The 13,076-nt window shown below is 43.4% G+C and overlaps 1 protein-coding gene across 1 annotated transcript in view; it reads left to right on the forward strand.

Annotated features, from left to right (window-relative positions):
- Positions 1 to 10,280, forward strand: part of trit1 (tRNA isopentenyltransferase 1) — a 37,733-nt gene extending 27,453 nt beyond the window's left edge. The window contains exons 9-11 of the mRNA XM_069175963.1: positions 7,450 to 7,559; positions 8,161 to 8,278; positions 8,681 to 10,280. Of these exons, the coding sequence (XP_069032064.1) occupies positions 7,450 to 7,559; positions 8,161 to 8,278; positions 8,681 to 8,901 (449 nt within the window). The 3' untranslated portion in view covers positions 8,902 to 10,280. The remainder of the gene's footprint in view (positions 1 to 7,449; positions 7,560 to 8,160; positions 8,279 to 8,680) is intronic.
- Positions 10,281 to 13,076: the final 2,796 nt, after the last annotated feature.

Consider the following 13,076-nt stretch of genomic DNA (forward strand, 5'->3'; position numbering starts at 1 on the left):
AATTGAGACAGAGTAGTGTTGTTTTAAATCGCGCTCTGCTGTTCTGCACTGACCGGAAATAACCTCGGCATTTGTCCAGAAGCAGTAGTGAAAAAGAAACACTTTTGTGTGGTGTTCAGGAACAGCTGCAGCTTCCTCAGAAGCCTTAAATTGAAAATTCTTTACATCGGTGGTCCCGTCCCTTCCCTTCCTCTGCATAGCCAAGAAGGGGACACACTTCTTTTATTTTTTTGGACTGTTTCGAGTGCGTCATGTTTCTGTACTTGACACTGTGAAAACTCCTACGCACTTCAAGTAGTGAGTGTTAATACACAAGGACGCCATTTGGAACACAGCAACTGTTTCGAGTGCATAATAGCGTTATCCTGACAAGTATATAAGTACCCAGATGATGCAATCAAAACTGTCCAAAAATTAGGTATGAAACGCTGGACACTTCCCACACTTAACGGTCGCCATTTTGGCGTTGAAGCTGAAAAGGAGGGAACACCGACGTAAAGAATTTTTGCATCAAGGCTTGAAGTATCACCATACTGCTGTAGGACAAAAGTCATTAGTGTGTTTGAGTGCATTAAACAGAGGGTACGGAAACACGTTCATTTCTGGGTAAAATAATTAAAGCTGGCAGATATGTTTGCAGGTGATGTATTCAAATGCAGTGGTTATTTCCAGTAAGTACAGAACAAGAGTGCAATTTGAGACAACAAATTAGTGTGTTAGTGTAATTAGTCTTGGTGTACTAAGTGAAGTATGCGAGTTGGAACACAGCTCGGTGCGTACCATCGCGGGTGATACACACAGGATTTCCCTTTTTAAAGGTTACAGCTGGATTATAGTCCTTCACATTACTGTGATTTCTGTTGAAGATGTATTCTCAGTGTCGAGGTCTCTAACTATTTACTGAGGGATAGCCTTGTTCTCGTGTCCCCTCCTGTGTGGGGTTGTCCTAACTGATGGGTTCTGCCGTTTAACCTCGCTCACCCCACCTCTCCGTCCTGTGTCGTCTCTGTTTACCTTTGTTTCGCTGCGACAGCTGAGCTCTTTTTTCTCGTCTGAGCCACACACACGCTCACACAGATGCAGGCAGGCCTCAGCTGAGCAGGCTAATCTCTTGAAGCATTGCAGAGCTGCTGGGAATTTGGCCCGACCACACAAAACTCGGGCAACAGGGTCGCCGGGGTCCACACGGACCAACCCGAGCATACAGAGACGAGCGGGTCAAAGAGAAAGACGAATTGAAAACGACAGACAGAGAGAGAGAGAACACAATGAAGTAGGTTAGAGAAGCTGGAGAGTGACCTGAATGTTGACTTTACATGGAAATATACAGAAAGAGGCAGAATAACATGCCTCGGAGGCGCAAGTTTAACCCAGTTTTACAGTTCACAGTCGAAGGGTTTCGCATCGTTTGTCAGACAGAGTGAGAGAGAGCGGGTGGGTGGTCAGTGACGGAAATACTTTTCAGCTGGATCCATGGTTTCTTGATGGACTCAACTTTGGTTGCTGTGGGATTTTGATCGGCCATCTCAAACTAAATCAAGCTTAATTGGACTTGCCTGTAAGTGCGTCTGTGTCTGGGTGTACACATATGGACACTGTGTGTGTGTGGTTATAGGGGAATGTTTAATTAGTGGATTTAATTACCCTTAAAGAAAATGCTAATCTGAGGTTATAGTCATTTAAATTTGCATTTTATGCCAGGAACACCAGATTCCCTCCAAGTGTTTGTTTAAACTCCCTAAAGACACACGCACCCGGCCGGTAACCAGGATTCGCAGGTGTAGTTTGACTGAGGCCCCGTGAGTGTTAAGTAACAGGGGTAGGGGTGTAGGTGTCTTTTTAGTCCCAGGAGTGAGTGAATGAGGGAGGGAGGGAGGAGGGAGGGAGGGAGAGGAACGGCACACGGCTGGCTGGGCGGATGGTAGTGAAGAGTGAAGGTAATCTGATCCAGCTGGGGCAACAGGTGCGCAGCGAGTTTACACCCTTGTCTTCGAGCAAGTGTGAAGCTTTCATGAATGCACACACACAAATGCAACCTCCTCCCGTGGAGATGAAGCCAAGCCCGTGTCGCCATAGAGACCTCTCAGTGACCTCCTCTAGGTGGACAGAGACCAGGTAGGGCTGGAGGAAAAGGGACAGAGGGTCAGAAGTAGGTCTGTTTCCATCTGTGTCAAACATCGTATCTAAAATATCGCTTTCCTTTAGGCTGAGGCAGAAATGTTGGTGTATTGAGAAAGAGAACACCACATCCACCCTCCATTATTACAGAATAAAAATAGCAGGGGTGTCATGGGGGCATGCAACCGCAACGTCCTTGGTTGAAGTCCAGACAGCGGCCCTTGTTGCATGTCACCCGCTCTCTATCACCACGAAAACACCACAGGGTGCATGTGAATCAGGAGACGACGTCATTCATTACAAAACACAGCTGCTATTGTGTAAAGAAGCAGGGAAAGTGTTATGATTACAGTTACTGTAATGATACAGTCACTTTCTCTTCGATATGTTGAGGTACTTTGAAAACTGTCTGAGGTTTATTCAAAACTTAGCCCTAAAAAATTTGATGGCCACGCGGAGGCAGCAGAAACGAGATGTAAACATAATGGGGAGGTTTTATCATCTTTATCATCACGTCCTGCAGTTTCAGAGCAACGTTATCATTTGGATTCATTTTTTGTCCCAACAAAAGTCCAATATTAATTTTCCTTTTAACTATTTTTTGGTCCCCACCAACTTTTCAGGCAAATATTTGTCTCTTTAGCTGCCAGATACAATAAATTATATTTTGAGTGCTTTTTATCTGAAACAGCTGCCTGCAGCAGTAAGCACTTTGAGAGCAGTGAGAATGAACATAAACAATCAAATCAGGGCCATAAAAACAAAACAGAAGATGCTAAAGTGCTCTGTATAAATGAGTGGCACTGCAGTGTCGGGTGATTTGTCCGCTCATCACTGACAGTGACTTTTTTCTCTTGCAAGAAGTCATATGATCCCTTGTTTGTACAGAGTTAGTGATTGTAGCTGCTGTAATAGAGTGAAGGAGAATAAACTACTGTAAGTGAAGGAGGAGGAGAAGTACACTGTATGTAGGGTAGGGGCCAATTTTAAATATGAAAATCACTGTGCTCAGAATATTTTGTCAATTAATGGCTACAAATAACTGTTACACATATAGACAGTGTAATTTGAACAGATATATTACTTCAAAGAATAATCTAGTCACGTGCATATCTTTGCTTTGTTGCTTCCACATTTCCAAAATTAGGCCGATGAGGAAGTGCCTTAAACTGTAATACCACCGAGGGCCGCTAGGGGTTGGCTACATATTAGGTCTCAAAAGCGGTATTTTTGGAACCCGAGGCTTCAGAACAGCAGTTCACAAACCAACAGGTGATGTCACCGTTGGTTGCCATTTGGTCTGAACAAAAAAATGGGATAGCTGTGGTTACAAGGCTTGAGACAAGTGCAAAACATAACATCTAAAACACAGAGGAGATATGGGATATTTTATTGACAGCTCCATATCCACAAGTGCAGAGTAAAACGGTCTCCATCAAACTAGCAATAAATGGGTCTGTTTGTGAAACAAATCTAAGCAAACATAAGATGCTTTTAGCAGGTTAATGTCCATATTTTTTAAAGGTGAAAAAAGTGAAACAGTATCCAGACTAACAGTAAGTTGGCCTGTTTGAATCATCATAACACAAATCGTTGGTGTTTTCAGTTTCACTAAGACAATCACATGCATCAGTCAGCTGAAAGGCATCTAAAGAACTGTCTTAAGTCATCTTCAGCCTGTTTGAGCGAGAGAACTTACACTGCCTTCATTCTGCTGTTTCAACATATTTTTCGAGACGTTACCTCTTTAGCTTTTGCACAGACGTGTGCCTCAGGTTTGATGGAAAACAGGTCACAAGAAAACTGCAGCACCTCAGTGGGAATGCTGAAGTCTGTCCTGACGGGCGTTTTGTTTATTACTTGTTTAGGCCGCCGTGTGCAGAGGTTAAATTCTTACATTCCTTCAGCCCACAAAAATCCAAATATACCTTAACCAACTTCTGCAATACTGCATCTTTTTGAGCATCTCCTGGCCCACATAGATAAACTTTTGAACTGGGATACTTGACCTGGTCATAAACAACAGATAAACAAAAGGACACAAAAGGAGGTGAGGGAGACAACAAGTGGAAGAGGAACTATAGGAAAGAGGAAGGAGGCTGTTCAGTGAATGGAGGCAGCTGCCGTGCTCCAGTGTGGACGACAGCCAAAGAAGCACAGCTGGGGCCGAGGGGGGTGGAGGTGGTGGGAGGGGAAGGGGGGTGGAGGTGTGGGTGGGGGTGGAGGAAGCCGCTCTGAGGGCTGGTGGTGGAGTTTTTGTAGCAAAGAACACACAGGCGCACATCCTCACTCAGCAAACACAAGGACAACACGGCAAATGACTCCTGGCCCGCTTGTTGCAACAGGTGGGCTACTGTTTCAACACACACACACACGCACACACACACTCACACACACACTTAGTGCTGGCAAGCAGCTGGCCCGCGACAGATTCTGCTCCTCCTTGTTGGCAAAGTGATCTCTCCCGTGTGTTGAAAGGCAACGCTCACTGTGTGCGCGCCCACCCTGTTCTTTGTCTCTTCAGTGTTTCTTATCAACCCTCATTCAAGTCATTGGATTAGCAGAGTTAAATTTCACCAGATCCCTAATGGGACTGGTAAAAAGGGGGATGGGGGGTTCCACCCAGCATCTGGCAACCCACCATACAGTATCTGCCTTTTATTTACCACAACCCCGCCCCTCTGCCCAGTGGGAGGCTGGTGGATGCAAAAGGGAATTGGGGGAGGTTGGTGTTGAGAGCGACAAAAGAACAAAGTAAGAAGGGAGATCCGGCAACAGGAGGGCACGCGGTGGTGGCCTGGAGGGGTGAGGTATTTATATTAGAGCACCCTAAAGGAGACACCTCTCTGCACCTCTGCCTCTTGTGCAGATATGCCAGGTGACACTCGCTGCTGCCGCCTGCCTGCTATTGAGACGCAAACACAAAAGACTCATAGAGAAACACACAGTAACCACGCAAGTGAAATCTGAAGCTTTGATTAACAGTAACTGCTGTTAAAAAGCGCACACACACACACACTGACGGACAACATGTGTAAACACAGAGGACAGAGTTTTAGTAATTGGGGGTGTACACATAAAACAGAAAAAAAAAACCTCCAGTGAAGCCAAATGATGCAGGTGAACTTTAACGATCTTTGTGTTTATTTTGCTTTGACACCGTTTCACAGCTATTTATCTCGGCACAGCTGGTCTTCATGTGAGAAGAATACAACACGTCCCATGTTAAAGTGGTTGTCTGTAGATTAAACTAACAGTATGCAAAGTTTAGACCAGAAGCAGCTGAAATGCAGCTCGTGTCAATTGCTTGCTAAAAAGAAAGTTGTTGGCTCTGTGTGTGGATGTGTGAAACCTCAGTGTCCCCACGCACACAAAGTCAGCGCTGTTAGTAATAAAGATGACCAGTCATACAGTTAACACGCTGTGCTCCTCTCTATTAATGGAGGCGGTTCCCAGTGGAGATACTAACTTCAGTCTATCGGGTGTCTGCTGCCCTCAAATCCACAGTTCAGTCTGTGTGGAAAGGATTAAGCCATAATTGAGTTGGCTAACAGTTCTTTACAGGTTAATGGGATTCACTTACATGAGAGTCTGGGATTAACACACAGATACTAAATGCAAAAAAGGCACCCCGACTGGAACAGGTTCCAGTTGTGTATCTCCTTCGACTTACTACAGCAGAGAACAAGGAAACATCGGCGTTAAAGGGCAAATCCACCAAAATATATTGCCTCAAGTGATGTCATTCATCTAAAACAATCAACAAGCAGTGCTTGAAAAGCCTGGAGGCTCATTTAAACCTGCAGTGCACAGCTTTTGTTGCCCCTCTTTTGTCAGTGGGAGTAATTACAAAAACGCGGCCAACAAGTTTGCAACTGCGACAAAATGACACGTCCAACTATCAGAATTTGACATTTTGAATAGTCCAGAAGAGCAGCGTGAATGAATTGTTTTTTTCCCCTTTCAAGTTAGCATCGGGCTAAACTGTAAGTTAGCTTGCAGAAGTCTCCGGTGCACATGCTCCGCCACAGAGCACGCCCAGTTAACGGTCATCCGGTCAGCGTGGGGATGTCTCACCAGACACCAGATTTAAAAACCCAGAGATGTATCTGCCGATAAGTGTAATCAGCATTGTGTGAACTCGTTTGTTTAAGGTTTGAAGGTAATAGATGCTGATAAATATAAAAGTCCATAGAATAGCTTTGAAACCACAAACTGCTGATCTGACAATATTTTCCCATCCATAAAGACTAAAAAAATATACATTTTTATGTACAAGAAAAATATAACTAACCCTTTTCCCAAATATCAACTGTTATTCTTGGGCACAAAGTGGAGCTACAGCTCGCTGCTAATATGGCTGTAGACTCAGTCATGTCTCTTTCTTCAAACTATTCATTTTATTTTTCACTCTTGATTTCTTTTTCCTGTATTTTCTGCTCTCATATTGTATCTGAATCACGTGTTTAATTTAGTAGATGCTGTAAATGTAGCACGAACACATAAAAATATGACTTTGTTTATATAACGTTTTACCTGTTAGACGTCAATTTCTCTCCAAATTGCACCGATGTACATTTCCACTGCATCTCTTTGTCTTCAGTCGATGCAGGGCAGGGTCTCTCGATACAGACAGACAGACAGACAGACAGACAGACAGGGCAGGAACTGGTGCTGCTGTTTAATGCTGAGGCCTGGCCCGCAGACTGCTGACTGATGCAAAATAGAAACACGGGGGTGGAAAGAGAGAGAGAGAGAGAGAGAGAGAGAGAGTGAGTGAAAGCTGAAACAAGACTGATTGTGGGAGGAAGAGAGATGGTGCACAAGAGAGACTGGTGGGAGGAAAGAGGCAGAGACATTATCGAGCCAGTGTGAGTCAGCAGGTTGTCGGAGCTTCAGGGTGTGGCTCCGGCACATCACTGCTGCTCTGGTACATTTCCCAATTTGTGCTGGTGCATCTCAGCCTTTCTGATGTACAGTCAGACCCTCTGTAGCCTGTAGAATAAACAGGTGCTGGTCAGATAGAGTATTATTTGATCATCTGATTTATTGACAGTATTTTTTATTTATGATGTTTTGGGTGTAAAATTGATCTGCATGCTGGCTTAATCCAAATACATTATAAAGCAGCGCTGTCACTAATAGTAGTGGTAGGTGGTCGTTTAAATGTTGATGTCAGTGGCTTTTCACCAACTCAATAAAAGTAAATGTTGGAAACACTGAATCAAATATGAGTCCTCATTACTTTTATTGGCAGCCTTTATTGTGTTGGCCTTGTAAAAATGAATAATGTGCGCTAAGTGAGTGCGCTTGACCTTTCCGTGCGTGCAGGACCGGGAGACAACGTCCCCGGTGTGTTCGGCCTGGACGTGACGGACGTGTCAAGGTGGGAGGAGACGGTGCTGAACCCTGCACTGCAGATACTGGACAGTCTCAGAAAGGTGGGGAAGCTTCCTACCTTTCATCTGGGACTACAGGTCTTCCTCTTTTACTCCCCTTTTTGTCCCAGTATTCTTTATCAATCTAACTTCTTTCATCACTTTGTTGTTTACGTTTCCTTCCTTTCTGTCTTTTACCTCCATTTCTCCCCTTCTTCTCACAGTATGCTCTGATTTTTTTTCCCCCCCCTTCTTTTCTTCTTGATTGTTGGCAGTTTTCCCTCCTCTATCCTGTATTTTTTTCAACTTTGTCTCTTTATTTTTTTTCAACACTACTCCTTTTCATGGCTTTCCCTCCTTCCTTTTTGTTCTCTTGTGTCTTTAGTCCCATGTTACCGTCTCAAACTTTGCTCATAATGTTTCTCCTTGTTTCTCTTTGCTGCTCTCCTTCCTCTCCTGCCTTTTCTTCTTCTTGTTTCTTGCTTGACTCTCACCTCTCATTCTTTTGTTGTGAAATTCTCCCTTTTACTTTGTTCCTTACATTTTTCCTTCCTTGCTTCCTTTCCTACCTGCCTTCTTGTTGCCTTTATGGTTAGTAAACTCAGCATGTCCAAAACACTCTTTTTCCTTTAAGGCGTCCAACTCTTTGTGCTTCACTCATCAGAATGAAGAGTCAGTTATTGCACCAATCAGAGTGCAGGGGGCGGAGCTTAGAAACAAACGGAGCCACCACACCTGTGATCTGTGTGACAAAGTGATCATTGGTGACCTGGAGTGGACAGGTGAGGCTGCTGACCACATCATATGATAGGATGACATTTTTATCCCACTGACTCGCGTGTTGTGAATTATTTAGCCTTGTATACGCTTTAAAATTAAACATCTCTGGGGCATTAACACCCTTATAAACCATCTCTACATGTTATTATCTGAATGGAGGCCACATAAAAGCACTTTAGTGTTCTCTGCTCCTTGTTGTAAGATTACAAGAGCTTAAAACCTACTTAAGAATGAGCCATGACAAATCTGATCACCTCTGGGACCTGTCACACTGTTGCTACTTATTTTTCTCGTGCATGACTCACGTGGATGATGATCTACAAGTATCATTGAGATCAAACTGTGCTGTCTGGATCTTTATATATCCAGGAGTGTTCACTGTCTGTCGTCCTGTGTACCTGCAGCTCACTTGAAATCCAAGAAGCATCACTATCATGTGAGGAAGAAGAGGAAGTCTGATCCCACCTGTGACCAGCCCCACAGCTCTCCTGCACCTCCTGTCCCTGCAGGAGAGACTCTGTCAGAGGACTCTTGTGCTGCTGTTGCCCCGGGCTGCAGCCAAACCTCTCAGGACTCCTGCAAAGATGCACGGACAACACGCGAGGAAGTACCTGTGACGTTTTAAAAGCTGCGCTGACTCTGGACTGCATTCATTTCCATTTATGTTTCCAGCAGTTTTGCACACACACACAAAAAAAAATGTTTCTTTACAGTCCTCATAGGGCTACTGTCTGTCTTCCCCTAAAGCTGAATTGAAGTAATAAAACTCAACTTTAGATGACAAAAAACACATTAAGAACCTGCAAAATACTTTGATTTATAGATGCTCATGGACACAAACATAGATCCTTAAAGCAGTTTTGTTTTCTCGTAGTGATGTGGACTTGAAAGGATAAATTAGATGTTTTATCACCAAAGAATTAAAATGTAATGATTTTTTTTCAATACCAGAAAACTTATTTAAATCTTAAGAGGTTTATTTGTATTTTTCTATCTATATTTTTCTATCTTTTAAGGCAGAATGTGCCTTAAAAGAAAGGAAGATTTACTGAAAATCTTCCATCTCTAAAATTATACTTTGTCTTAAGCTCAACCCCAACTCACTTTTATTTTGAATAAACCAAAAAACAATCCCTGGACGTTTCTCCTCTCGTGGATGATGGTGCGTTTCTATCACTAAAGTAAAAAAAAATAAGAAATCCATAAAACTAGGTTTGAGACGTCAGCAGCAGGTTTACCGTGATCTCTCGTTGGTATGCTTACACAGCACTTGGGCACCGTGCTTTGTTTGCCTGCTGCCACCTCGTTTTACTGTCATGAAATACGGTTTTTCTGCTTCTTTGTTTGATAATGACTCGTCACGTGATTTGTGCTGTTGTCATTCAGCAGAGCTAATTTCTGCCGTGACGGAGGTATGAAAAACCGGGTCGGGTGTTTTCACAGAACTGATTGCAGCTTCTTTGTTTATCCAGCAGCGTTACCCTCTTTCAAACCAAGGTGTCTGCCTGCTGTGAAACCACTTACACAATAACTGGCACTGATCCAAAGGCCTGTTTTTTTTGCCGTCTCTTTTCCAGCTCCTCACCTGACACTTCTTTTTTTTTTTCTCACCTTAAAAAGTCAATTGTTCTCGGTCAACACTCCATCATCTTTTTTAAGTTTTCACTCTTAGTCTTAAATGTATTCTTTCAGAGCATGTTCAGCTCACAGCCTCTCAGTGTTTGACCTCATCCACATAACTAAAAATATTTCCAGCTATATAATAGCTGAAAGTGTCTGTGTCTGTGTGTGTCCCACATTCTCCCTCTCCAAACTGGGTCAGGCCTCAAGCTTACTGGGGGCTTACCATCCAGTATGGGAGTCATACTGATAGCAAAGGTCACAATGCAACTGGTGTCTGGTTTTCATAACCCCCTCCTGTGTTTGGACGGTCTGTTTTTCTTTCCTTCTGTTGTGTATATTTTTTTTTTGTATGGAAGCTACAACTGCTCTGTTTTCTTTCCCCTCCAGTGATTTTTTTTTTTTTTTTTTTTTTTTTGTCTTCCATTATATTCACTTCTGTAATTACAAAAGCAGAAAAACAAAAATGAGAGTGATCATTGAACGAGGAAAAAAAATGCCTCACTTTCTGTGTGGTATGTGCTTATCTAGAGTGCCTCAGCGGGTCTGGCTTGGCACCTCCAGGCACTGCTGAATCACTCCGCATTTAAAGCAGCAAGCTTGCGCAATTCCAATGACACAAAGCCCCTTGAACCTTGCATACACACTCGCAGGAGAGGAGAAGTAGGGCAGCGACCACGGTCACAAGGATAATTAGTGGTTTACGCACCGTAATGCGGTGGATCATCTACGGGCACGCACGCTTTACATGCACTGAATGAATACGTTAGCTTCTGACGGCGAGCGCAAAGATGAAACACACCAAACCAGCTTTGAAATGGGAACCCCTCCCACACACACACACACACACACACACACACACACACCAATAAAACCAAACACACCCTCCGTCCTCTGAAAGAGTTTTCTGCAGTCTTGATTTGATGACTGCTGCTACCGTAGCAGGCATAGATCTCGCTTCTGTCTGTGTGTGCGTGTGTGTCTTCCCGTGTCTGTCTGTGTGTGCCTGTATGTATAGCGGCATCAGTCAGCGAGCCGCACAATAATTCACCCAGTTTCCGCGCTCCCGTTCCTGCCTCTCCCTCCCTCCCTCAGTCCAGCCGTGCTGCCCTATAGCCGATCAGTAGCTGTTCACAGAGCACACTGTCCTATACATGAGGCCAGCGCAGGGGAACTGCAGGCAGACTTATGTAATGCATGCTGCAGCCTATAGATGCTTGTTGTCTGCCCCGTTTGCCGTGGACTTTGTACTGCATGCACTGGCTCCCGTGTTTCCTGTGGATTCACGGTTTACACTAGACATCAGATGGCACCTAATTTGTATAATGATGATGGATACATGATGGCAGTTGTTTAAATGAGTGCTGAAATAATCGACAGAAAATGTTCTGAAAACAGCAATTTTGATAAATCAATGAGTCATTTATCAAGAAAAATGGCAAACATCAGCTAGTTTGTTCTTTTTAAATGAGAAGCAGTCTGTTGTTCTGTTTTGTTATCCTGCATATTAAGTGCCCTTTGAGCTTTGGACTGCAAGTTGCACAAACAAGATGTTATTTTGGGTGCAGTTCAATTGAGAAGGGACCACAAAATATCTTGACAACTATGAGATGGACTGCCAAGAAATTTGGTACATATATTCACAATGCCCAGAGGAAGAATTGTATTAACTTTTTTCTGGTTAAAGTTTCCTTTTGTCCAATTCTTTGGTTTGTGACCAAATTTCTGCGAAACTAAAGACAGCCTCAGCTGGGATTGCTGCTCACTAGCAAAGGTTAGTACGCTAATGCACTAAACTAAGATAGGGAACATGGTAAACGTATCTAAGCATCAATAAGTTAGCATTTCCATTATGCAACCCGGTATCACGCCAAAGCATGTAATACACTCACCAGTCCACTAGAGGACAGTGTGTCAGCTTCACAGATTTGTCTCACATCGGCATAAAAAACCATGAGGTTTAGGATTCATAAAAAAAATACATGTAGTTAGCATTGTGAAAAAAAAAAACATGCAGTTAGGATCCAGGAAAAACAACAACACGTGGTTAGGATTATGTAAAAATGTACATTGCTTTAAAGAAATCCACATCACCTTCTCCTAGACGAGAACTTTGGCCTCCTGGGTGAAAGTCTGCCATTTATGCCATCAGGCCACCTTTATCACCTGAGTATAAGGACTTCACTAATTTTGTACTCCGTCACATGACGTTTGTCACATGACCTGCTTCATGCGACATGTTCTACTTTTCACCGTCACAAAGACAAACTACCCTCTGGTGGACAGGCGGGTGTATTACACACTTTGCGGTAATACTGGGCTGCATTATGACAATGTTATTAATCCCATGATGGGGAAATTCGGTATACTTACAGGGCCTGATTTACTAAAGGTTAGCGTGTGTAAAATCACGTGCAAACTTCACATCACCCGCAAAAAGATGTCCAAGCAGATCTACTAACGATGTGCAGTGAGGATTACGTCTTTCAAATGTGCAATTTAACAGACGTTGTCCATTTTGCATGTTTGCCTGAATGCATATCTAATATTGGGCGTGTCTACCTGAACATGCAAAATACTGGGAGGGAACATGCAAATAGATCAATTTAGCACCCGCAATGATATTTACTAAACCTGACAGTAGAAACAGGAGAAGTGATTGTTGTGTATTTTAGTACGACTGAAAGGAACGCATTAATCAGGTGCGCAAATCTGGAGAGACGACTGCTCTTATTGTGGTGAGAAGGAGACGCAGAGAAACCAAAGAATACGTAGAGAAATGTGGTTTTACACCCGTGGAAACATTTTTGATTCCAGAGGTATTAATTATTCAGACATCGTTTGTCCAGCGATGACATTTCTGAGTTATTGAATGAACTGAATGATGATTGACAGCCAACAACAAAGAGGAGCCACGAAATACCAGCAATTAAAAACACTTCTTACGACTCAGCATTTTCCTGCCTCTGGGTCATTGCAGCGTTTCGCTGCTTGGATATTTCACCAGTCCAGTTATTCAGGTGAGCTGTCACAGGTCCTGAATGTGTCCCGCAGAATTCACAGGGAGCTTCATCAGGTTCCCACTGAATGAAAAGTCACCTGCTCATCACAGAAAAATCTGGATCTGCTGATCTATGTTGATTAGAGGATCTCATCCAACGTCCCTCCTTTTTTTATTTA

Source organism: Embiotoca jacksoni, unplaced genomic scaffold (assembly GCF_022577435.1).
Source record: "Embiotoca jacksoni isolate LCO1_2020_lvr unplaced genomic scaffold, fEmbJac1.0.p SCAF_7, whole genome shotgun sequence".
Taxonomy (NCBI): Eukaryota; Metazoa; Chordata; class Actinopteri; family Embiotocidae; genus Embiotoca; species Embiotoca jacksoni.